This window comes from Protopterus annectens, chromosome 16.part0, assembly GCF_019279795.1.
Source record: "Protopterus annectens isolate FY-2018-M chromosome 16.part0, PAN1.0, whole genome shotgun sequence".
In the NCBI taxonomy this organism is placed as follows: domain Eukaryota; kingdom Metazoa; phylum Chordata; order Ceratodontiformes; family Protopteridae; genus Protopterus; species Protopterus annectens.
The window spans coordinates 339,848,223-339,875,490 of NC_056750.1; the positions used below are offsets into that span (position 1 = coordinate 339,848,223).

A 27,268-nucleotide genomic window follows, 5' to 3' on the forward strand; every position below is an offset into this window, starting at 1 on the left:
GGGCCGAAACAGAGGTCTCGGCCCGCCGCTTATGGTGCTTCTCCCTCCGGTCCTTCTTTCTAGCTTCCCTCTCCTCCGAACCACTACAGGGAGGTTGAGTCCCAGGAGGAGGAGGGGGAGCTGGGGAGGAGGGAACCGTCGAAACGGTACCCCCCGAAGGAGCGGAGGCCGGAGCCGAGTCCGGGGGCAAAAGTCCCGCCAGGACAAGCTTAGACCTCCGCTCCTTCAATGCCCTGGGGTTGAACCCTGCACAAATGGAACACCCAGATGTGAGGTGTTCAACCCCAAGGCATCGCACGCACCGAGTGTGGCCATCAGCAGGGGAAAGCTTATGGCCACACTCGGAGCACTTAGAGAAGATAGCTTTAGGCTGCTCAGACATCCTAAAAGCTAAAAGAGTTACTTAAACTAAAAGAGAAAAGTAAAAGTAACCAACACACACAACAGGCCCAAACACACACTACGCTACCAGCGAGGGGAGGGAAACTAAGTAAAAACAAGTTTAAATCACTAAACAATTATAACTACCAAAAGAGGAACCTAAACTTTCACTCAACTTTCACACAAAAATCTAACTTTTAACACTGTAAAACTTTGAAAAAAAAACACCACTTAGCTGAAGAGCTCGAGAACACTAATCTGGTCACCAGCGCGGCAAACTAGATCTGAGGTCATGTAGGGAGAGCAGGGCATTATGGGTGAGGGGAGGAGCTGAGAGCTCGGATCCATAGCTGGTAAACCATGCCGGTTCGGATCCGATATCGGATCCATAACCCACAGGTTGCAGACAAATGAATCTCCTACTTCAGATCCTTTCTTCGGCTCCGACCCAGAAGTTGTTTTTGAAGATTTTGACATCTTGTCCTGGGTATTGTCTGTGGTCCAGTGACTCTTGAAAGGAAGATTTTTGCTAGACCTCTAGCAATCAACTTACTCTTCCTTTCATGCAAAACTTTACTGCTAAAAAAATGGTGTATGGAACAGTCCTCTTGCAGGTGAACCTCACCTAAGCAATAAACACATTCTGAGTGTCCATCAGTTATGGACATCCTTTATCCACGGATAGGACATTTCTTAAATCCAGACTTTGATTTCTCTTGCTGAGACATGCTACAAGGAAGAAACAATCCACCCAGCAAAAAACTATGTAATTTGGTCAGAACAATAATATATATATATATATATATATATATATATATATATATATATATATATACACATACATATATATGCATATATATATATATATATATATATATATATATACACACACACACACATACATGTATAGATACCCTACACACACACGAAAAGCTATATAGCCTTCTAATGTAAACAGGCAATATGAACCCTTTTAAAGCACAACTCAGCCCTAAAACTAAAACAGGCAATCAAGAAAACACAGCAAATAACTATGAAATAAATAAATATATATATATATATATATATATATATATATACACACACACACTATATATATATATATATATATATATATATATATATATATATATATATATACACACATACACACACACACACACACACACACACACACACACACATATACACACATATATACACACATTTATTTAAAGCACACTAAATAGGGAAGGGAGTTTTTAACTAGGCCTAATAAAACTGTCACACAACAAAGAAAAGTTCCTATAAACTAAGGAGTGCACAAGCACTATGAGTAATTCTCCTGCATCAAACTAACTAATCTAAAGTACTACTAGCTAAATTTAAAAGAAAAAAAATTAACAATAAATATAACAAGAAATATACTTAAAATTCACTAGCCAGAGCTGGTGAAAAGCATGATCTGTTGCAATAGCAAACAAGATCTGGTGGAAGCACCAGTGCATCATGGGAAAGGGAGTAGGCCACGAGCAGGTTAAAAACCTCGAGCTCTTGCATTTTGGCTGAGTTGGAGCAGAGGATTGGCTCCGAACCCATCAGAAAGAATGAAGGCGAGATAGAACGTCACATGATAAAAGTTTAACTTTCTGGTTCTTTTTAACAGGAACTTCTCCAGAAGCAGACTCATGTCACAGACATCAGCTTGAGGAACAGACATCGTAGTCTGGCTAAGCAGAGAAGCATTCCCTGCTCCTTCCTCCAAGGCCAATAACAGTAGTTCTCCTATGCCCACCACAGATGCTCCAACAGCTGCAGAGGACATGTCTAAATCCTGGTCCATGGTGGCTGAAAAAACACCACAGGAAAAGTACAGTTTTGTACCTACCATAAATGTAGATGTCCGATAGGTATGCATCTGCAGTCATAACATATGGGTTGTCCTGCCTCAGGCAGCCCTTCGGTCGGCCGGATTCCAAAGTCTGGGTCTGGCCTCGGCTGATGTCGCACTTTCCCCGACGTCAGAGCGTCTGGGGTATAAAAGCATCAGCCAACGCCATTTTCCTCAGTTTTTCTTGCCCCAGATGCCAGGTGCCCTCTAGGAAGGCTAAATTTGGATAAATGCTGAAAAGTTCCAAACATTTGCAAATTATATACATGTATAAACAAACAAATACACCATAACAGATTCCCCCAGCTAGCTAAAAGAGGGGTACGTACCCTAGGAGTACCACAGAGGGGAAGGAGGGAGGGTAATCCTGACTGCAGATGCATACCTATCGGACATCTACATTTATGGTAGGTACAAAACTGTACTATGTCCTTCAAGGATGCATCTGCAGTCATAACATATGGGTAGAATACCATAGCCAATCTGGGGGAGGAGGTACTAAGAGAAGGATGGTGTAGTTAAGATCCCCTGCAGGACTGCAGTAGCAAACCCTGCTCTGGATCTAGAGTATAAAGGTAGATTGTAATGCTTGGCAAATGTATGCACGGAGCTCCAAGTAGCAGCTTCTAAAATGTCCTTGGTAGACGCCCCTCGTAGGAAGGCTGTAGTGGTGGCCGTGGCCCTTGTGGAGTGAGGCCTGATGTTTTCAGGAACTGTCTTTCCATGAAAGGAGTAGCAAAATCGAATGCAATTTCCTATCCATTTTGAAATTGTCTGTTTGGAAATTGCTCTTCCTTGTACCCCAGTTGCATATGGTACAAAAAGTTGGTCAGTTTTTTCTGCTAGTTTTTGTTCTGTCCAAGTAGTAGCGTAGTGGTCTGTGTATATACAGGGTGTGCAAAAGTTTTTCCCCTCTATTCTGTGGATTAGGGAAGAACGTAGGCAAGTGAATAGCTTGGTTCAAGGATACCCTAGATACCACCTTTGGCATAAAAGTAGGATTGGTTCTTAGTGAAACCCTGTCCTGGTGGAAAATAAGAAAAGGCTGCACTGCCATTAATGCTTGTAACTCAGATACCCTTCTTGCTGAAGTGATTGCCAGAAGGAATGCAGTTTTCCAAGATAGAAACTGTAGATCCGCTGATGCTGCTGGTTCAAAAGAAGGAAGTGTCAGTTTCTCCAGCACAAAGTTGAGATCCCAGGCAGGTAGAGGGGGTCTTCTTGGAGGTTTAATATTTTTGATCCCTCTCAGAAATTATCTGAGGAGAGGGTGCGAGAAGATAGGTGGATCCACATTGTATTCTGCTGAAATTGCTGAAGCATGAATATTAATGGAAGAATAGGACAGGCCATTGTGGAACAATTCTGCTCAGTATTCTAGCATATGTGTTATGTTTGCCACTGTGACATCTGAGCCTTTTGATGTGCTCCAAATGAGAAATCTCTTCCATTTAGCTGAGTATGTCTTCCTTGTGGAAGGCCTGCGAGCCTCCAGGATAATGTCCTTCACCCTCTGAGATAAAACAGTTTGATTTGGATTTAAGGAATTTTCCAGGCAGTTAGCTGCAATGTTTTCAAGTTGGGATGCAGGGTCTTGAAATTGTTCTGCGTCAGAAGAAGAGGCCATAGGGGGAGAGGCCATGATTTTGCCTGAGACATGCTTCTCAATAATGGATACCAGTGTGGTCTTGGCCAGTCCGGAGCTATTAGTATCACTTTTGGCTGTTCCTCCCTGATCTTCAGTAGAACCTTGTACATCAATGGGAGAGGTGGGAAGGCATATACTGTTAGGGCTTTCCAGCTGAAAGAGAGAGAGTCCACCCTCCAAGCTTGTGGGTAGTATGTCCTTGAGCAGAATGTCTTCAGTTGATGGATGAGTGGGGAGGCGAACAGTTCTATCTCCGGCATTCCCCACGTCTTTGCTATGAGTTGGAAGATGTCTGGGTGCAGCATCCATTCGTGTGAGTCCATGGTAGTTCTGCTTAAGCTGTCCGCCAGTGCATTTTCTTTCCCTGGCACGAATTGGGACTGTAGTTGGATATTGAGATTCAGGCATAGTTCCCACAGATTCATAGCCATCCGGCATAGAGGGTAAGAATGTGTGCCTCCCTGCTTGTTTATGTACCACATGACCGTGGTGTTGTCTGTCCTTATTAACAGGTGTCCTTGTTGGAGGAAGGGTTTGAATGCCTCGATTGCATGCCTCACTGCCAGCATTTCCTTTTGGTTTATGTGCATGCTTAGCTTTCCTTGAGGCCATAGGCCTTGGATACATTTGCCCTCCATGTGTGCTCCCCATCCTCGGTCTGAGGTGTCCGTGGTGATGGTCTGCCTTGTTTTTGGTTTGTTGAAAGGCAACCCTCTGTTGGACTGGCAGGCCTGAGCCCACCACAGGAATTCCTTTTGAAGGCATGGAATGATTGGTATCATGGTTTCTAAACTGTGACTGTGTTGAGACCATACACACTCCTTAGGTACCATTGTAATTTCCTCATATGCAGCCTGGCATGCGGTATTAGAATTATGCAGGATGCCATGTAACCCAGGGCCTGCAGGATTTTCCTTGCAGTAAGCTGAGTTTGTCTTGTCAGAATCATGAAGTAATCTGGAAGTTGTTTTTGTTTTTCTTCTGTGAGAAAGGCCATTTGGGTGGTTGTGTCCAGATCTGCACCCAAAAAGGTTATCCTTTGGGATGGTACTAGTCGGTTTTGGATGTTGACCGTGTATCCCAAGGTCTGTAGCAGGTGTATGGCATAGGCCAAGTCCTTTATCAAATTTTTCTTGTTGTCCGCTTGTATTAGGCAGTCGTCCAGGTATGGGTAAATTTGAATTCCCTGTAGTCTGCAATGTGCAATTACTGATGCCAGGCATTTCGTGAATACTCTGGGCGCAGTAGATAAGCCAAAGGGCAATGCTGAGAATTGATAATGCTCTGATCCTGCAAGAAATCTGAGGTGTCTTCTGCAACTTGGTCGAATAGGGACGTGCAGGTATGCCTCCTTGAGATCTAGAGTCACCAGCCAAGACTCCTTGCCCAACATGGGAAGAAGTTGCTGCAGGGTCAGCATTTTGAATTTTGGCACAATGAGATAAGTGTTCAGTGCGGACAGGTCGAGAATAGGCCTCCATTGATTTTCTTTTCTTGGCACAAGTAATAGTCTGGAGTAAAATCCTTGGCCTTGTTCTGAACATGGTACCTTTTCTATAGCTTTCATCTGAAGTAAATTGCTGATTTGTCTTAAAGCCTCTGCCCTCTGATTTGGTGGAAGGTTTGGCATTCCGCTTCTTTTTGGCAAAGTGTGGAAGTGGAACCTGTATCCTTTGTCTATTATTTGCAGTGTCCATGTATCCTTTGTAATATAATGCCAGTTTTTTGAGAATAAAGCCAGCTTTCCGCCCAAGGGTGCTTCCAGTTGATCCCTCGTAGGCGGAATCAGAGTCAAGTCATTGAGCCTGTCCTGGTGTAGTGGTTGTTGTTGTTGCACTACTCCTCTGGTTGGCAGGCTGCCACTGACGGCCTCTGTAGGAGCCCTTCGATTGACCTCTGCCTCTAGGGCGCCTGTTCCTGCCTCTTTGGGCTCTGCCAGAGTTTGGAAAGGACCAATTCTTAGTAGGCCAGTTTCTGCTGAATCTCGGTGGTTGAACTTGGAGGAAATCTTTAACTGTTTGCACAGATTTTGCCTTTTCTTCAACCTTTTTTAAGATCTCCTGAGCAGTGGAGCCAAATAAATTTTGTTTCTCCATTGGAGCATCCAGGAGTTTAGCTTTGACATGGTCTGGCAAAGATTGCTCCTTCAGCCAGGCATGCCTACGAATAACTGCCCCAGTCATAGCTGATCTAAATGAAGCCTCCAGTGCATCATAGCCACATTTTAAGAAATGATTACTAACCTGTTGTGAGTTGTGTACCAAATCCTGAAGGGATTTACGGTCTAGGGTTTCAGGAGAAGAAAGTTTCTTATTCAGTTCATCTAACAAATACTCTTGGTACTGTATCATATGAAATTGACAGTTTAATGCCCTGACAAAGAGTTGCAGAAGTATACACCTTCTTTCCCCATCTCTCTAAAGCTCTAGACTCTCTTTCAGAGGGTAGAGGATTCTTGGCAGTAGCGGCCACAACCCCTTTACGGCCCTGAGAAATAATTTCTGGGTCTGCAGAATGGGCTTTATACAGATGGAAATGAGAATCCGGGACCCTGTAGTATCTGTCAGGTTTGGCAGGGGCCGGAGGAAGAGCATCAGGGGCTGTACTTGCATCATTGTACACATCATCAATTACATTCAGAACAGGAGGTATAGCTAAGGGCCTATGCTGAGGCAAATGCAAAAAGGTCCTTAATCTTTTTCTAGAATCAGAGAAATCCTGACCTTGTCATTGAAAATGCTCTCTCATGGAGTGTAGAGTCTCACCAAAGGAAAACTCTTCAGGAGGGGAGGCCGAAGGGATAGATTCCTCAGCATCTGAATCCTCATAAGGCGAGTAAGCCCCTTCCTGGTGGTCTGACAACTCAGATCCATCCGTGGAATCATCTGAGGAGTGTGGGTCAGAGGGGTCAGTCCTGGGCCTTTTGTCTGGAGGAGGTTGGGAGGCCCTGTCTGGGTGAGGTTGTGCACCCCTAATTAAGGAAATAAGGTCCTCAGCAAGGCTGAGGATCTGAGAACTAGAGGAAGGCCTCTGGGAGGTAGATTTGGCAGGCAAAGCTTTAGAAAGTTTGGCAGCTTTAGCCCTTGAAAAGCCCTTAATGGACATGGAAGCAGGGGGCCTAGCTGCCCCACGTGCAGGAGTAGAAATGTCCAATGGAATGGTGTCGGACATTTCCTGAATACTGGTTTCGGTAGGGAGTTCTGAAGCCGACTCAGCCGGGGCCTCCCAGGCCTCGGTGGTCGGAAGTATGGTTTCGGAAGAAGGAATCTCCGAGGACTCGGTTTCGGCCGAAACAGAGGCACTCGCGGTAGGCCTAGCCGTGGTTTCCGCCGAAACCGCGGGCCGCGAGTGTCCGTCTTTTTCCTTGCATTTTTTGACCATATGCGAAGTCGGAGTCTCCGACGGCATTTTATAAGCAAAAGCGGCTCCAAAGAATTCCTCTGCAAACTCCGACCGACGTCTAAGAGTTCGTCGGTTGAAGGAAGCACAGGCTAAACAGGCCGATAAGTTGTGGTCTGGGCCTAAGCAAGGAAGGCAGTAGGAATGGAAATCCTTATGAGGTATTTGTTTCCCACAAGTTAAACAATTATTTACTTTGTCTGACATCGGCTGAGGCAAGAAAGAGTCCCCAACGGGGTACTTAGCTTTTTTTGAAGTCTTCGGTAGCTGAATTCACTGGATCTGACCGACCAGCACTTGCGAACAGCTTCTGCTTCGGGCACCGCGCGGCAGGAAAGACTGAGGAAAATGGCGTCGGCTGATGCTTTTATACCCCAGACGCTCTGACGTCGGGGAAAGTGCGACATCAGCCGAGGCCAGACCCAGACTTTGGAATCCGGCCGACCGAAGGGCTGCCTGAGGCAGGACAACCCATATGTTATGACTGCAGATGCATCCTTGAAGGACATCAAAGGAAGATGAGTGGTCTGAGGAACCAGAAATGGCCACAAGAGGGTCACCCATCTGTGGCTAAGGCAGAGTAGTAGCCTGCTGAAGAGGCAAAGGCTGCCTGGAAATGTTCTTCTTTTTGTGACCAGAGGAAGGAATAACCAGTAAGTTGCTCCATGGTGAAGCTGACAAAGAAGCCTGAAACCCAGAGATTATGACAGTAGCAGTCTGTAAAGTATCAAAAAAGTAGTGTATTCACTAGAAAAATACTGCGACAAGCACAGTAAACACTTGCTCGGGCCCTAAAAACAATTTATAAAGGTTTTATTAATAAAAATTAGAGTACACCTTATTAAAAATTTTACACTAAAAGAAATAAAAACAGCCACACTTTAGCCTGAGAAAAGTCATGTGGCAGTGCAAAAATATAATTCCTAACAAAAAATAAACATGGTTAGAAAAGTGCTGTTTTAGCCATAAAATTAGTTGTGAGCAGTTCTTTCCACAAAGGGAACTTATTTGCCCAGCAATGGAGAAACAGTAGCTGACCATCAATCCTCAAAAGCAAATAAAAGGAATGCTCTGCAGCAGCAAGAAAGCTCTGAAGGGCTTAGCACCTAGACCACTGATTTTCTCCATCCCTGCTTGAGCTGTCAACAGTCTGAGCATGTGTAAGTTATCCTTATGTTTTGGAAGCTGGTTGGCTGCTGCATCTTAGGCATGCTATAACCCATACAATTAGGCTACCGCAACACTCATCCACTGATCAAAATCTTAATGATATTTTGGACTGCTTCAATACCAATAAGTAAAACAGAGTGGAAGAAGCTGGAGCATTACAAAAGCACACAGCTCAGGCAGTGGACCCCTGACCTTACCAAAAGTAGACAAGATCCCTTTGTCTCACTGAAGATATGTTCTGGAAAAGGTAAGCAATAAAGACCAACAAGCCTCAGCGTAGAGGATTGAAATGGAAGCACTCATAAAATTAGCACTGGAGACAGGCACTCCTCAAAAGGAATTTTGATATCACTTGCCAAGGGATGACCAGTCGTTTAATGGCAAAAAAGATGCTGTTGATAGCTCAGCTGAAAATAATCTATTTGGCAACCACAAGCCCTTCCCCCTCCAAGGCACAGACAATGCAAACAATTGACAAACTCATGCACTCACTTCAGGTAACACCTCTGCTTAGAATAAAGTACAAGGGTGTCAGTACACCACCCCAAAATCCCCCTCTTACAAAGATCCCGAAGCTTTGAAAGCTGTCTGGTGGTCAAATCCTGAGCAGGATATAAACTCAAAACGTTTAGGCTAAAGCAACATCATCTGAAGTGAAAGAACCAATAATAAAGCAGCTAGAACTTCATCCAGTAATGTTTACCCCTCAAACAGCAGTAATTCATTTATTGCTACTGAATAACCATTACTGCTCACAGCAGGTTTTACACTCCTACTAAAAAAAAAAAAAAAAAAAAAAAAAAAAAAACCTTCAACCATGCTTGTTTTTTTGGCTTTTCCCAGTTAGGGGGTCGTCATAGTGGATCACCGGTTCGCAGACTGATTGGTAGTGGAGTTTTTACCATGTTGAGTGGCCAGTCCGGCACCCAACCTTCACAGAAGGCACACACACACACATACACACGCACACGCGCGCACACACACAGTCGTGCAGATTTTGCATGTCCACCCTATTGTTGAATGAGCTTTAAAGGCCTGCAGTTAGATGTGTGCAAAAGTGTGGAAAATTACAGGGATAACAGCTTTATTAACAGTAAGGTGTGAAAATACTCATTGTAACAAAATAAAGGCTCTATTAAACATAAATGCACAATATAAGTGGCTTTTAACAGACACAAACTATAAAAACGTAGTAAAAAGGATGCAAAATTACAGAATAGAAATTTATTAACTAGAGGGGATTGCACAGATTTATAAACAATCAGGAGGCTGCTTAAAACACAGCGAGATGACTGTAAGCAAGAGAAACAGTAAAAAATGTATAAAATTTCATAAAATAAGCAAAGTATCAAAAACAAACAATTGGAAGTGTAACAATTGTGTGCGTTTTCCTGGTTAAAATCAAGAGTTAAAACTTGAAAAATGCAGGAAATATTCTCAGTACATGTGTTTTAGCGTTCTTTCCAGAAGGCTTGGGAAAAAGACAAGAGAAAATGACTGCATGCAGTGTTAACGTGAGGAGCTAAAGTGAAAGAACCGTTAAGAAAGTAGTGATTTACCCCTCCAAAAACAATACTAAAATATTCCTTGTAACAAATAAAGGGTAGACTTTGGTAGAAATATACAAGAATATTTCTGACTGAAGATGTGACCTCAGTAGTAAAAGCTCAGAATTTACATATTCCCCAAGATACATTAGTGGGACTAGAAATGATACATCACAGGAATACAAGTATTTAACTGAAAGGTTAGACACCTATTATGGCTATTTTAGAGAATGCACGGATAAAATCAAAGCTAAAGATGCATGGTAGTGAAGTAAACATGAAACACTATTTCTACTTGTGCTAAAACAGATGAATTTAAAGAACAGACAGTACACACATTATTAAAGAATTAATTTAAAAAAATCTCTTTTTGTCACAGGTGCACATAGATTAATAAAGAAAATAAACCTTATTAACATTTTTCCATCTACACACATTATACACAGCATGTTTTCTTTCTAACATCTTTTGGTCCACAATTACATAAATCATTCAATTCCCGCCCTCCCTTTAATCTCACCCTTTTCTAAAAATCCTACTTCCAGTTGTTTTCGTTCTTTTACAACATTCAATAATTCAAACATAGTTGAGTTTAGATTTTGATTTCCACTTTCTTGTATTTTTTATTTTGGCAGCCAACAGGATTAATCTTATCCATGTCTAGGCAATTCTCTATTGGCAAAATCTCCCTTCCCCATTCCTGTTTCTGTTAGAATACTTTCTGCTACTTTATGAATATAATGTACTGTACAGTGTTCTTAAGGACCTGCATCAAAACTCATTCTCTCCTTATTTCTCAATCTTTCATCCTGTTTCACCATCAACCCCCTTCCACTTTGAATTGCAACTTTTTGCTTCTGGTATTTCGATGGGCCTTAAGTGTGTAGCTCTAAAATATCCTTTCTAATCAGGTAATCCTAAACCACCTTGTTCTGTCGGGAGAATAATCTTATTCCATTTCCCTTTGCCATCTTCACACTTTAAATGATTTAATTTAAACTCTATTAATTATGGTCCACAGCCTCTCCAATAGTTGATAAAAATATGCCTGATCTGTACATAAAACTAAAGGGATTAAACATTTTTACTGCTTGTACCTCAGTATCACTACACACACATACACCTCAGGAGCTTCCAATCAGTCTATCTTTTGGTTAGTCTCTTGGATTATCTTATCCCATCTACCTCTGCCATCTCTCCCATTTAAATAAACTCCTTCAAACGCTATTAATTATGGTCTACAGCCTCTCCAATAGTTGATAAAAATATGCCTGATCTGTATATAAAACTAAAAGGATTAAACGGGTTTACTGCTTGTACCTTAGTATTAATAAATACACACGCACTCATCTCAGGAGCTTCCAATCAGTCTACTGTCTTTTAGTTAGTCTCTTTCCCCATATCCTTAGCTGCCATAACAGAATTCTTTTTAATTCATAAACCTAAATACTTCAATTTATGACGCAGTAAATATGGTTACTGCAGAATGAACTTGTGCCTGGGTGCACAGCTTATCACTCTAGCCTTTATCTTCATTGATTTTATATCCCAAAAATGCTTAAAACTGTACCAAAATGTTCCACAACACCAAAATGTCATTTTCTGGATTTTGAATATAAAAATAATATCTGCAAGTAAAGCCAACTTCTCCTGACTGCTATACCGTTTTTGTCTTTGTCAAAGGCTCTAAATACAAAATAAACAACAAAAGGAAAAGAGGACATCCCTGCTTGTTCCCCCTTTTAACAAATCTTATTGGAGGTAGCCTCTCACCTTAATTCTTGCCACTAAACTTCATACACCCTCCTAATTAGCCTCACTACTGCAGCATGGAATGCAAAGGCTTCCATTTCGCTACTCATAAAATCCTAGCTTACTCTGTTGAATGCTTTCTCTGCATAAAGACCCATCAGCAGTGGTATTTTCTTTAATTTTGCTTCTTTCTGGATCACCACTGTTCTATTAAATTAATGCTGTCAAATGTCTGTCTCCCCTTTACAAAACCACGTTGATTCACATCCAAATATTTTGGCAATACCTTTGCCATTCTTTTAGCTAGTATGGACAGTTTATAATCATGGTTTAAAATTGAAATGGGTCTGACTGGTCTTAAAACTTCTTTAGGTAATGTAGCAACCACACCTTTCTTCCAAGACGCTGGTGCTTCCCCCTCATTTCAAAACACTACTAAACAAAATCTTCTAAATCTTTTGCATTTTCGTCCCTCCTTTTGCCTAAGTCACTGTGCTAAAAGTTTTTGCCTTTTGGAGTGGCTATCAGAAACAGTTACTTTGCAGCAATCTTTCTAAAGTCATGGATATTCAAATACTTCCTTATTTTCTCTTTAGCATTCTTGCAGTTGCTCATTCTGTTCTGTGAGATTCCCCTTCTGCCATACATTAACTTTTGTCAGTCCCTCTAAATAATTCTTATTGCTTCTAAGCATATCTCTCATTTCTGCCCTATTTTTAAATTCAGTTTTAATTTTATCCCACTCACTAGCTACTCATTCTGAAGAAATTTATAAGCTTCCCCAATAACACTCAAAATAATTTCAAGTGCACACTCCTTAAATTCATCTTTTAACAGATAGGTAAGGAAAGTGTTAGTGTCTCATTTTTAACTTCATACCCTGAACTTTTATCTTGGTTATTGGTGCATGATCAGAAATAGTTATTGGATGTGTGTGTACGATTTAGGAATTATTAGGGAAGATAGAAATTTCTTCAAAAGGGATAGCTAGTGAATGGGTAAAAAGAAAATGGAGTTTAAAAACAGGATCGAAATGAGAGACAAATCTGAGAAAATAATGTAAATTATGCAGAGGTTGACAAAGGCTAAAGTACTGCAGAATAAGGATAAATTTCACAGAACAAGAGAAGAGCAACTGCAGAGTGCTAAACAGAACCTTTGGATGACATGCATGAGTTTAGAAAGATTGGTTTCAAGCAGCTATTTTTTTTTGTTAATCTTTTAGCACAACACAACACAGACAACCAAGAATTGTCACCAAACAGAGAGCCCATTGCCAGGAAAAATTGCCAGAGATGTTACGGAGGTACAGAAGCATTTCAACATTTTTACAAAAAATTGTATATAACACAGGAAAGTGGAAACTAAGAAAAGGCACAGATTGAAATATTTATGGAAAACTTAATTATGCCAAGGTTAAAGGAAAACAAGGTTCAGTAATTAAAAGCCAAGACAGGAAAATATGAAATAAAGATGGTGATGTATATAATCGTCAGGGAAGTCTCCAGAACAGATGTCATTCCTGAGGAAGTTGGGATAGAAGAAAGTGTTAAAGTTCTGGTTACAGTCAACACTACTTTAAAAGTGGGAAAAGTACCAGCACCTTGGAATAAGGTTGTGGTGACTGATATTACCCCAAAGAGGTTAACGACCACTCAGACCAAGCTTCATATAGACCCATTTCAATTTTAAACCATGATTACAACACATCTATAACAAGCCAAGAGAATGGCAAAGGTGTTGCTAAATTTGATAGATATGGATTAATGAGGTTTTGTAGAAGAAAGGCAAACGATTGACAACATGGTCATTAAAGCCTTATGATGCCTCCAGGCATTTCTCAGCTTACATCTTAGTGATGCAGTTAAGCATCTAATTACCATTTCATATTTACATTAAAAATACGAAAACCATGCTACTTTCAAGCTACTAAAAGATTTCATCTTAAAGCTTAAATGATGAGCAACACAACTGTACTGATACTTGTCCTCTGTCTAGTGCAGCTGAACTGATATTTATTGTTGGTCATACACTAATCCTTTGATATTGTCATAGGTCGGTAAATGTCTCAAGAACCAAGTAACAAGACAGAAAACTGTTTAGCCTCGTATGAAAGCTCAAAGCTGGATGAACAAAATGCTGATGAGAAGTATATGTACAGCTTGAATGGTTACTAAGATTTTATAATTTGTTTATAAATATTACAAAATTAATATTCACTGTGTTTATTGCGACTTATAAAATCCAGTTTAGCAGTGTCAGGAATTTATCTGGGAGAGAAAGAGGGCAGGAGTTAAGTGGGTTAAGCTGATCCTCCCAACAGAACAAGGAGTTTTAGGATTTCTTAATTTTAAAGAAATATTTTACAGCTAGAAAGTTAAAGCTTCAAAGACATAATACAATCAGAATGTTAAAATTCAAATTTGAAAGGGATGATGAAGCAGAGGGCAGTTTAAGAAATAAGGAGAGAGTTGGATTTTGCATGCAGATACCTTAGGAGAATCACCACCACCATATGGGATATTATATTTATAAAGTTGCAGAATGTATTCCAAGAACTAAGCCAACACCTGAGTGGAGAAAGAAGATTCTGTTAGGGGTACACATAATAGGCAAGAAGCTGGAACCTACTGGAGAAAACTGGCAAAGGAACCAAGGTCCTGGGAGCAACTAACTAGAGGGGGAAAGGTAAAAGAGTGAGATGAGGCCAAGAAGTATGGACTGTAGGTTACAGACTACCTTTCCTATCAGGGATGGATATCAGTCATACCGCTCAACCTCTTAGCACAAGAAATCTGGACAAATCCTAAAATACTTGGGGGAGGGCAAAGGCCCCAAAATAGGGACTTATTTTAAATATTGCTCTAATAACCTTAGACATTTCCTAGAATAACTGGATTTATGTTAGAATGCTTTTCATGAGGGATATAAAATCTGAAACTGAAATATATGTCATTATTTAGTGACTTCAGTTCTCAGAGGTTTGCCAGAAAAAAAAAAAAAACTTTATGAGGAAAAGACCAAAAATATGAGGCAAAAATCCAGACAGCTGAGAGGTATGATGCTGTCCTTTACAGATCAGACTTTGTTTACACATTCTGGTTTGAGAAAGAAAATTGAAAACTTAAATTACAGTCACATTAGGCTTTAGATGCCTGAATTTTACGCAAACATAATTAGGAAACAGTTTAACTGTAAGGCAGTCTGGATCTCTGTTTCTAATCTGGAAAGTAAGCATTTCGGCATTCCACAGTTCTTCTGACATCATTCAGACAATTTAAGGCACACCCCAAACAAGAAGAATTAAGAAGGCACATGCCTGTAAAGCATTTTGATTGGAAATAAAACGATGGAAAATTCTACATGTGTTACTGTTGACCAGAATGTCCACAGCAATTACATATTTAGAACAATGCTCTTCTGCAAGCTCAAATCAATGCAAAGCACAAAACTCTCAACAGCAACAGGAAATAAAGGCAAGGGATTATACTTTTTCTTAATAGATGAGCAAAAATGGGGATGCAGAATAAAATACTTCAGAGTATCTGCCATCAAAAGTACTTTTAGTTACCCCAGCTCTGTGGCACTGAGTTATTGAGCTCCGACTATGGCACTGCCAAGCTGAGTTAGACTAGTGGCTCAGAAACTGAGGGAGCTAGGTGGAGGGGGTGGAAAGTAGAGGCTTTTTGTCAGCTCACTCACTCCAGTAGGGAGGGATTTCTGCTTACAATCTGAAACCCAGTGATGGGGATGGTGCTGTAATCATAAACTGGATTGCTGTTAGCATTTCAGCACTGAAGGTGGGGTCAGAGCTAACTGACATTGTGTACACTGATGCACATGATGCCAGCAGCAGTTCCACACATTTAGGACATACAAAAAATAAATTACCAGGCAAGCAGGATAGCAAAAGTCACATTGCTGTCTGATCTATTCTAATCAACTTCCCCATCCCACCACTGGTGTGATCCCAGCCCCAGTGGATAATACATGGTACAATAATGTATAACTGATTTGTAGGAGCAGCTCTAGAGTGTAGTTAATGATCAATTTGAAAGCATGCAAAGGGGAACAAAAATTTAGAGTGCATCAATTTAGTTAATGGACATTTTACTTGTTTTAAATGGGAATCTATAAAAAGATTAGTTTCAGACTCATTGTTCCAAAGTGCCCTTCTACAGCATTGAAAACAGAAATGAAACAGCAAGGAATAAAGATTCACAACACTCTAACACATACTGCATTAGGTCCATCAGTACACGAGGCAGACTCGCTAATAAAATAATGGTCTATTTTACAATGAAAAGGGATTTTTTTTCCCAAAGGGTCTTAAAACCTCTAACCAGCAGGAAATAAACGACTCACAAAAATAGCACTGTTCTACTTGAACTATGTTTTAATGACGATGATTGGAACTCTACCATCTGATGCCTTTGTGAAAAATGTAAGCATTACTTTTTACTACTCAAAGTATTCTTTAAAATCCAATTCAGAACACTACAGTTACCTTAATGAGGGTAGTGATCAGATGGAGGAAAGCAGTGGTGATGCTATATTCTCCCTGTGGCTGCTCAACACCGATCAAGAGGTTACCATAATTTCCAGCATTCATTCCTTCACCACTAAATGAGAAAAAAAAAAGCAGACTATTTAAAAGGTGATCTCTAAGTAAGCCAAAATGAAGCAGACATGCCACTACATAACATTACTGCTCATTAAAAAGATAGCACAGTCAGCCAACAAAAACCCGACCAATTCAGCTTGATAAATTTCTGAGTGAGGATCACGAAAGTGTCAAAGAACCTAATGAATCCAGTTTCTCTGGATTTTAACAATGCTTCTCAGACTATTCCTCAGACTGTTGTTGGGAAAATAAAAATTACGTACTTACCATAATGTTAGATCTGTGTTATTGTATTCTACCCATTTTTCAGCAGATGTGTCTCAGATCCAGCTTCGGCTACTTCAAAGCTTTAGATCTGAAGCTCAGGCTCTTCTCCCTACCTATAATCCCCATATGCAGAACACATTACCTCAGACTGAGTCTGTTCACCAAAAAACATTTGAAATTTGTTTTAGGAGCACATGAACATCCACAGATTCCTCAAATTCATTCAATGACAATGCACTGGATCAGCTGGTTAACACCCCTAAGAGGTGAAAATATCCTGGACCTGGTCCTAACCAACATGAGTAGCCACTGTAGCACCTCTACAGTGTCATCCTCCTTGGTAAGAGCATACCATAACGAGATCACTTTTGAAATCACAATCTCCCTTGACCCATCCCCCTTGTCAGGGTCAAACAAAAAAACTTCCAAAAACTGACTACAATCTCCTTAGAGCAAGTATAAGCAGCTTCACAGCTACCGCTCCTTCAGCTGGAACTAGCACCAATGTCCAAGCCTACAAAACAAAAACTGTATGAGCACCTACATGGCTATATGGACTCGGCAATACCTGACAGGACCAAATCATCTTCCTCAAGGAAGAGTAAACCTGCCTGGTGGACAGCAGCAATAAACAAACTCTATAATAAAAGGAAAAAATGCTGCCCAGGACCAAGGAGGAGCAGGTTCGAAGTTGGAAGTAATCTCTCCTTTGTCTGAACAAACAAATAAGGTCACTAGTGAAATTCTCTATGGCTGAGTCCAAATTGCCCACATCCACAAAGAACAATTACAAGGCCTTCTTCACATATGTCCACAATCTCAAAGGTAACACCCAAATCTGCTCTGAACTGGTGGTCAAACACCACCACATATAAAAACGCCATAGATATAGCTAACCTGCTGGCAGACAAGTTCAGTGAAAACTTCACCCCCTGTCTCCCCCATCAGTAAGCCAGGACATCCCCAGCACCTGACCCCATCCCCTCATCACCATGGAGCAAGTCCTTAATGCCCTCTCAAAGGCAAAAAATGCAGTCTCAATGAGACTTGATAACACCCCTAGCTATATCCTACATGAACTGAGACATGAGCTCTCAGCTCCATTAGGCACTCCATTCAACCAAAGCCTGAGCATCGGCTTCGTCCTAGCTGAATGGAGGACAGCCACTGTCATACCTCTACACTAGGGGTGTCCAACCTTTTGGCTTGCAGGGCCACATTGAGTGAACAGAAATGGTCTTGGGGCTGCATATAAAATATATCATATAGTTAACTCTCTTGCTGCCGCAGGCGACCAAAGTTGACCTCTTGGCTGTACTGTAGGAGCATTCGAACAATGAATGAATAAATGTAATAAATGGCTAATATTTGCCTTAAAATTCTAATTCTAATATCTAACAGTTAACTCTAACATCTTAGTTAATATATATATATATATTTATACACACACATTTTTTTTTTTTTTTTTTTTTTTTTTTTTTACAAACAAACAGATATTCACTACAGCAATAGCATTTCTCACTGGGAAAACCTCTCCAGCAGTCCAGCTACATAAAATGTCAACATTAGCAGTCCTACAATACTATAATCCACAAAAATAAGCCAACAAATTTGCAATAAAGTAAAGAATTCACATTACTGACTTAATAAAACAGTTCTAAATAAGCTAAAAGAGAGTCTCACCCAAACAAATGACTAGTGCCAGAAACATGGCCTCAAGCTAAATGCCAAAAATGCATCATCATCATCCCCTTTGGGGAGAGTGATGTCACCAGAAATTATCACATTAATAACAATGTTGTAAGCACGCAATCAGTCGTGAGGTGCTTGGGCACCCAGGTTGATAGAAACCTGACTTTTGACCACCATGTTGTCTCCATTGTACGGAAAGCTTTTTCCATGGTCCACCTCATTAGTAAGGGTATCTCATCCAGGGACAAGGTGGTCATAACATCCCTGTATTCTTCCTTTATAAAAGCCATTACTGAGTGCAAAGCCCCTTTTGGCATGTACCTCAGCAAAACACCCTGCCAAAAGAAAAACTACAACCATTTCTGACAAAAAAGGTCAAAGGACTAAGGTCACTTAGTTATTCAAACAGACTAAAAAGCTTCTTGCCTTCCTCTTTCTCTCACTGACCCCAATAAATTTAATCACTGGCTTGCTTTCCAGGCTAAGAAAGATCCTGCCTTAAGAGACTTCCTCCACATCAGAAATACTGGTTATACTTAAAACGCTCACTACAAAGACCATAGCCTTCACTGCAACATAAACAAGCCACTCTGTATGGACAGGTTCTTGATACAAAACCTTCAACTTCTGTAAAAAGCTCTTCTCATTATCCAACAATGTAGTTCAGAACACAACTGGATGGATAGCCATAAATGCACACCTTGAGTAAAGTAGCATAGCCTTCATCAAACCAGATGGAAAATCCACATACTAAACTTTCCTAGCTGGATGGTTAAGAACCAATATTGGTTACTCAAGTCTACTTGCCCAAGAAGAGGGGCCAATTTAACTAAGAATTCCATTTGCAAACATATATTCAGTATACATATTAAATCTCTCTCTTTCACACACTCACAAAAGGGGCCCCTACTTCTAAAATAGGCAACCTCAGTAATCACATGACACACACTCACTGAATGAAATTGTCTGGAAGTAAAAATATCTGAAACAAAAAATCATACTAGAGATGGACTCATCCATCCAATTTCCCACCACCAAAAGGACCATCAATAAATTAGCAAACAACTGCTCAGCAAAAAGTAAATCAATAAGAAATCCATAAACTCTCTAAAATCATACTACATACTGGGGTAAACATATAACTTCCCCCAATCTAAAGCCATTTGACATTCAAACATTTTAATTTGTGCAGAAGTTATTCACAGACTGACAGTTTATTGAGGTGTCACATTAGCACTCTATGCTTAGGTCCGAACCAATAAAACATACTTGTCAATTCCAAAAGAGTTAAAGTATCTTAATAAGAAGGTTATTTACAAGGTTACATGGCAGTTTATATTGAAAATAAGCAAAGATATTAAAAAGGCTCTGTTTCTCGTATTTATGCTGAAAAGTCTTACAACCTTCTGATACAACCTTCTGATTTAGTATCAAACCATACCTCTCAACCTTAGAGCAAGAAATCTGGAGAAAGAGGAAAAATAAAAGTAGGACACAGGCCCAAAAATAGTTATGCATCACAGACACCATTGAAATAACTGTAGCTGCAAACATTATACATCACTTATAATCTTTCTATCCCATCATTGTCAGTTAAGCATTATATGGTTCATTCAATCCTGCCTTATTTTGCAACAAAGAAAACCATGCTTTGAAATGACAAATGCATTAAAAATAATAAATAAAACACATTGCATCCACATCCTGCAACTTCCTACCGGCAAACAACCACAGAGCTTTCACTGAAACTAGGGCTGCTTATTTCCCAGGAATGGTAGCTCTCCCTAATTAAGTCTAATGGGATACAATCTACCAGGATCTGGACTACCTGAAATAAATTAAATTATGGCCTGCAAATTGCGAGTGCACTTTGTTTAATTAAACTGTATTCCTAAGCCCACTTACTGTATTTTTTCAGTAACATCTCAATATCCATTTCCAGCTCACTTTACAAGACATTGGCAATGGTAGACTTGGCATCCTCCAGATCCCTACAGGACCACACTCATACTGCTAGCATTGTCCACTAAATATAAATATCCATCCACTGCAAATGGCAAGAAGCTATGTCTTAAAAAAAATCTACTTTCGGCATGCCTAATACTCAAGTATCAGATTTTGAAACAAAGAAACCTACTCCACAGCCCGTAAGTCCCTAATGATTTAATAATCATCTACTGTTGCAGCTCTCTCAACACACAAACACACACACACTAAAACCCACAACATTTAAAAAATGACATTGTGCCCACCTAATTTGCCAGTATTGATGATCCATCAAAGCTATACTTATTGTTGTCCAATCTGCCACTGCTTAGAACCCACCAATGACAAAAACAGTACTGGGTGCTTTTTTGTTAGTCAGAAAAAAACAATTCAACTTTATATGCTACAGTCCCACAGAGTCAATCCACTACTGACCCAGTAACCCTAGGCTGCTATCTCATTCTTACTCCCTGGAACTGCATTACCTTGGATGACTAATTTTATTTCCTAAAAGACACAAATTGGAAGATGAAGCAAAAATCCATACAGTTGAGAGGTATGATTTCATATTCAATACTACACTCTCTCTGTCAGGAAAGCCACAATTTAATGAAAGTGTACTTTTAATGTATGATATATTTGTGAGCTAACTTATTTGTGTTCAGTAGGTAGATTGATCATCATTAGCCTCTTTGTGCATGTGTCTCTCTGCCTCACACACACACACACACACACACAAACACACACACACACACACACACACACACACACACACACACACACACACACACTCTTCTACTTTCATATACACATTCTGCTTTCATGCATGTACTCACTCATTCACTCACTCTGTACTTACCAATGAATACAGATAAGTGCTGTTCGTTTCAAAGGCAATGACAGAAAATCCATACACAATTTCCTCTTCAGCGAGAAAACACACACACACACTGATTCTTTGGCACAAAATAGTGGCGGGACACACACACACAGATCCTTCTTTGGCTCAAAAAAAAATCAAAACTAGAATGGTGCTTTGGTAAATGTGCACACTGACAGAGTTATAGGTCACGGGTGTGAAAAACACAAAACAAAAAAAAGTGTTTTGGTGCATGCGTATATCGATGTTGCAGTTAGAGGTTGGGGGCCTCATGGAAGAGCTATGATGGCCGCATTCGGCCTGCGAGCCGCAGGTTGGACATGTCTGTTCTAAATGATTTTGTTTTGAACAGACAGAATCTTAGCTGCCTGTGAATATCTAGAGTGTAGGAACCTCCCATCATTCACTGGACTGGGAAAGAAAGTAGTAAGGTTGATGGCCTGACAGCTCATTCACTACTTTGGGCATGAATGAAGGATTAGTCCTTAGGGTCACCCTGTCCTATTGAAAAATAAGGGAGGAATAGGCATGAGTACTTGAAGCTCTGAAACTCTCCTAGCTGAACTGAAATCCTGAAGGAAGACAGTTTTCCAGGCACAACATTTAAAGTTTGATGACGCTACTGGTTCAAAAGGAGGTAAGGTAAGCTTTTGTCCAAAGGAGGTGTTTTGGGCTTCAGTGGTGGTCTAAGATGCAGAACCCCTTTAACAAATAGCATGACCACCGGATCTAGACATAAGGGAGCAATAGAGAGGTATACAAGCAGAGATTGCTGACAGGTGGGCTTTGATATAACAAGCCAGGCTGTATGCTTGAGCTCACACTGATACTTCAATATGGAAGGCACCTCTGATTTGTTGGGTTCTGTCCATTCCTATGGCACCAAAATGAAAATCTCTTCCACAAGGCTATGTGGGATTTTGGAGTGGAGGGTCACCTGGCTTCTTGGAGAACTTGACTGCATGGAATTAGAACCATATCATCTATAGGGCTAGGTACAGGGGATGACTGGTTGGAATCTGGTAGAGACCCTTTCTGCTGTGTAATGAGATCTATGCGAAGAAGAAAAAGAGGGAACCAGTGCTGTCTAGGCTAAAAAAGGGGGGGGGGTCTCTAGCAAAAGTTTTTTTCCCCTTTTTGGAGATGACAGAACCCTAGAAATAAGAGGTAGTGGAAGGAAGGCATAGAGGAATTTCCCTGTCTATGTAAGGAGAAAGCATCTGCCCTTCAGGGTGAAAGGCAAGGGTCCCTGTTGTAGAAGACAGGGAGCGGTTTGTTGTTTGAGGAAACCAGTCAATCTAAGATGTGCCCAAATGTGGAAGGATGTCCAAGAAAACCTGTTTGGTAAGGGTCCATTTCTAAGAGTCCTCCAAGGTCCTGCTTAATGTGTCTGCTAACATGGAATGAATGTATATCTATTAGTGACATGCTTTTCTGGGTGGCAAGGTCCTAGGCTGTGTCAATCTGCAAAGCTGGTATGATCTGATGCCCCCTTGCTCATCTACCACATGGACAGTGGTGTTGTCTATGGATCCTTGTAGAGGACCTAGTTTCCAGACAGGAGAGAAAACCTGAGTTTGGATGAGGGCGCTCATCTCCTTCAAGTTGATATGTTCCTTTAATAGTGTTGGCTGCCACCTGTCCAATACTCCAAGGGTCATTCGCCAGGCTCCCCATGCTTCATTTGAGGCATCTGTATACATTTCCTGAACTGCGGCTGAAGTTGTAAAGGCGAGTCCTGGACTGTGTGTCACCTGTTCCTTCCACCACAAGTATTCCCTTTCAAGACTAGGCAAAAGAAGAATCACTGCATCTGAAGTGTGAGTATAGAGACCAGTGTTTTCAGATACCATTGGATCTTCCTCATATGCAGTTTGCTAGAGGAAGCACTGGGACAGTAGCAGCCATGAATCCCAGAGCCCTTAGGATCTCTCTGGCTGAGTACTGGCTAAGGGAGAAAAGACTGTGAAAGTAGTCTAAGGCTCTGTACTTCTGCAAAGAGGACTTCTTGTCACTGACTGTGAACCTTAACTGTAACAGGTTAAGGATGAACTCGAGGTGCTGCAGAAGAATATTTGGCAAGGTACCTTGGATCACTAGATAGTTTAAGTAGGGAAAAATCTCAATTCCCTGGGTTCAATAAAAAGCAATGACTGCTGTCAGACACTGTGAAAACTCCTGGGGCTGTGGACCGCCCAAAAAGGCAAAGCAGTAAACTGAAAGTGAGATGGGCCAAAACAAATTTTCAGGAACTGCCTGCAAGGTGGCCAAACTGTTTAGAAATAGACTTCTTTCAGATCTAGAGAGAACAAACAAAGCCTGTAGCAGTATGAAAGGTTGCAGTGTGAAGGTTTTCATTTTTGGGAAAGTGTTTAGGAAGGAGAGAGCCAGTATGGATCTCTACTGCCTTTCTTTTCCTAGTGCTAGACAGAATTGGGAGAAAACCCCCCTTCCCCACTAATTCTCTGGGCACCCTCTCTATTGTGCTTTGTGATTCTAATTCCTGCAGAATGGGTGGAAATAGATGGATCTGGTTGTAAAGAGGACATTATAGCATTTGCTGGAAGAATCCACATCTAGGACACTGCATAGACTTTTTTTTTTTTTTTTTTTGAATAAAGGACCCATTGGGGTCTGTGGTTATCTTTTCCGAGATGGTGAAAGACTGGGTGGGCCTTTCTGAGAGGAACAGCCTTTTGAGTAGTGGTGGGAGGGTGCTGGGAAGAAGGCTTCAGGGCCAAAATGGCTTTGAGCAGACCCTAAAACGTCTATCCACTCCTTCTCCCTAGAGGGAGGAGGAGATGTTTACATGGTTAGTTTTTTGACGTTTATTTTAGTGTGACGTCTGCCTGAACCAAGAGTGGTGGTTCAGATCCTTGAAGTACCTCTAGTAGTTTACCTGGGAACTCTTCCCTAACAAGTATCTGAGGGCTTCCCTCGGTTCACTTTTCTCTATGGTTTTCTCAGTCATAAGGTCCTCAGACACCATACTGACCTCCAGAAGGTTCTCGGTAGAGAGCATATGAGCTGAAGTCAGACGTATTGTGGGTTCTGAAACCTCAGCAGGTACATCAGAATCAAAGACCAAATCTCCAGCATAAGCCTTTTACGCTTTTTCTTAAGGGTTGGGGGTATATTTTAGGCTCTGGGCCTCCAAAAAAATGTTGGGCAATGATAAAACTGGAACACAAAGTCTTGTGTACTAAACATTGACAAATGGAACAGGCCTTGTAGTAACAGTGCTCCTCTCCCAATCTAAGCAGCCAGTGGTTATACAAGTCTTTATACGGATTTGCCTACAGCACTCACACACACCTCTCCTAACTGACATCTAATACTGATAAGGCAAGGCAGTTTAAAAAGGTAAAGGAAGGCTCCTCAACAAAGCACTTATCTGATAATTCATAGCAACAGTACCAATGACAAAAACAATCAGTCAGATGGATACAAGACCGGTGTTCAGATTGGGATAAAATAGTCTGGAGAATTATGTTCGTAAATCTGCCTATATACTCTTACACTTGCGAACTGAGGTCACACGGACATACAATCTGAGGAAGTTAAAGCTCTGGTACCCCTGGCTGGACATCACTGGTGATAACCCATAGGTTAAGAATACTGCAATAGGGCTTTCAGTCTGGAACATCAACAGAATAATCATTGACCACATGAATCCAGATTAGATGCCCTATCTACAAAACATTACTTTCCATGGGGAACAGGGGAGTGATTACTGCCTCAAAAATTTACACACCTCAAAATAAATAAATAAATAAATAAAATAAAAACAACAATCAGCTCAGGTACAAACTCTGTACTAATGGGTAAAGAGGAAGAAAGTGAGGAGAGCTCTCTCTCAAAAGGGACAGAGAAGGCCAAAGCCTGCATACTAGGCTCTATAGGGGCAAGAAAGAACACCCACTGGAGACACCACCAGTGGAGAAAAAGGTATATCTTCAGATAATCTCCTCGCCCATAGGATCAAAGGATCCTACACAGCAGCTGCTGAATAAGATCTTCGACACCAAAAAGAAAGAGCATCCAAAAGGAGAAAATCAGCAACACTCTAAGAAGGCTTCCAAACAAGAGAGAGATGAAACTCGATCTTTCACCCAAACCTGGGTCTAAGGGCAGCAGCTGACAATTCCCAAATGTAGAGAAGATGCATTCAACAGGAAATCAAGATTCCAACACGGTATCAGTCTAAAATGAAATAAGTACTGCTGCGTCTGCATGGAGAATGCGCCCAATTTTACACAACCAGGAGGTCCACAGCAGCTCCAAACTCCTCCTACAGGACACAGGAAACAAAATAAGAAAAAAACAGCAGAATCCATCCTTCAATTATGGGACAGAAACAAACTTGAACATATCTAAACAGAGTTTCCATGGCCATCAAGGGCAAGTGTGTTCCAAATGCCAGCCCCAGTGAAACTGGGGCAGTAAATCTGAGTTCTTAAGAGGAATCAATTATGAAACAGCTGCAAAAGAAACTCTGAAAGAGGGACTTGACACCTAAAAAAACCTCTCCAACTGAGTTACCACCTCAGTGGAAAGTAGAGAGGGTTACGATTCCCAAAGACTATCTAGGACTCTAGGTTATTCACTCAAGGCACCACATTCTTTGAACACCTCATTATGAACCTGTCTCAAAGACCACCTCGTCAGGCAGAATGAATGGGCAACCTTGGTAACCAAGCCCCTGATCTCACAATCAAAATGGGAACCACCGTAGGAACCCAGGCTGCAAAGCCAGGGGCTCCAATGTTTTGACACCTTTATTGAATCATCACATTTTAACATATGCATGAGTACCAGTATACTAACAGTAAAGAAAACAAACCAGAGTAACATTTGTCATTGTTTTCATGCAGTATACATTTTCTTTTTAAACAATTTTCATTTACTTGAACATTACATAAACTGCTCAGTTATTGGCTTCCTTTAAAACTCACTCCTCTTACTGAGCATTACTCTTTATACACTGTTACCACAAATATTTAATTCTACGTAATTTGTCCTTTCCTTTTCTCAATACCCCACTCCTCCAATTTATTGATCTCCTGTAAGACATTCAATACAGCAATTACAGCTGATTTAAATTTTGATTTCCTTTTTCTCATAACTGCATTTTTTTGGCAGTCAATAGCATTACACTAAGTCTCAACATCTAGGCAACTCATACCCTATACCCCTATCTCAAAAGAATCATTATACCTTATCTACAACCATTTGTTTCCCAAACATATCAACAAAGTACGCTGTAATGAATTTTTAAAATGTGTCGGTGCATTACATTCCCAAAAAAACATGTATTCAGTTACCTATCTCTTTCTTATCATACCTCCAGCATTTACCATCTACACAAAGAAAATTATTTTGAAGTCTGCTTGGGGTATAAAAACAATGCAACCACTTACACAGATAAATCTTGAACCTTTTAGACTTTTTTTTTTTTGCAAACTTGGGAATCAAATAGATGTCCTACAATTGTGTCTTTGTAAACTGACATTCCATTCTTTACTAACCTCCCATGAATGATTCTTATAGTTAGCATGTAATATTTTACAGGCTTCATTAATACTCTTCCTTGTTTTACAGTACCTTCTGCTTTAGACACAGGTGAAAAAATAATGTACTCACCATAACGTTACATCTGTGCTATCCATTTTTATTTTTCCTCAACTGATGGGACTCTGATCTGACTCTGCTGCTTCTTCCAGATTCTTGGATAAAAACTCTCAATCTCCTCCCTTTTCCCATAATGTCCCACCAACCTAACATATCTCAGATTGAGTTTGTTGCCCATAGGAATCAATTCCTTAAGAAAACTGAAGTACAACATAAGAAAAAGAACTGGAGCTCAAAAAAGGAATAACCGTTTCCAAAGTGATATCCTTAGGCTGGTCAAGGCGCAAAGGAAAGGGGGTTAGAAGGGTGGGAAGTTGAGGAAGAATGCAAATCCGCAACACAGCTGTAATGTTATGGCAATACATAACTTTAGCTGATGGTCTCATTTTCATTCACTCAATTGACAGGACAGAGTTCCCAG

At 40.7% G+C, this 27,268-nt stretch overlaps 1 protein-coding gene across 1 annotated transcript in view; it reads right to left on the bottom strand.

The window, feature by feature from the left end:
• The window catches only part of NUP188 (nucleoporin 188), a 3,305,077-nt gene that overhangs the window by 1,992,416 nt on the left and 1,285,393 nt on the right, over positions 1–27,268 (bottom strand). The window contains exon 22 of the mRNA XM_044058121.1: positions 16,275–16,389. Coding sequence (XP_043914056.1) covers positions 16,275–16,389 — 115 coding nt within the window. The remainder of the gene's footprint in view (positions 1–16,274; positions 16,390–27,268) is intronic.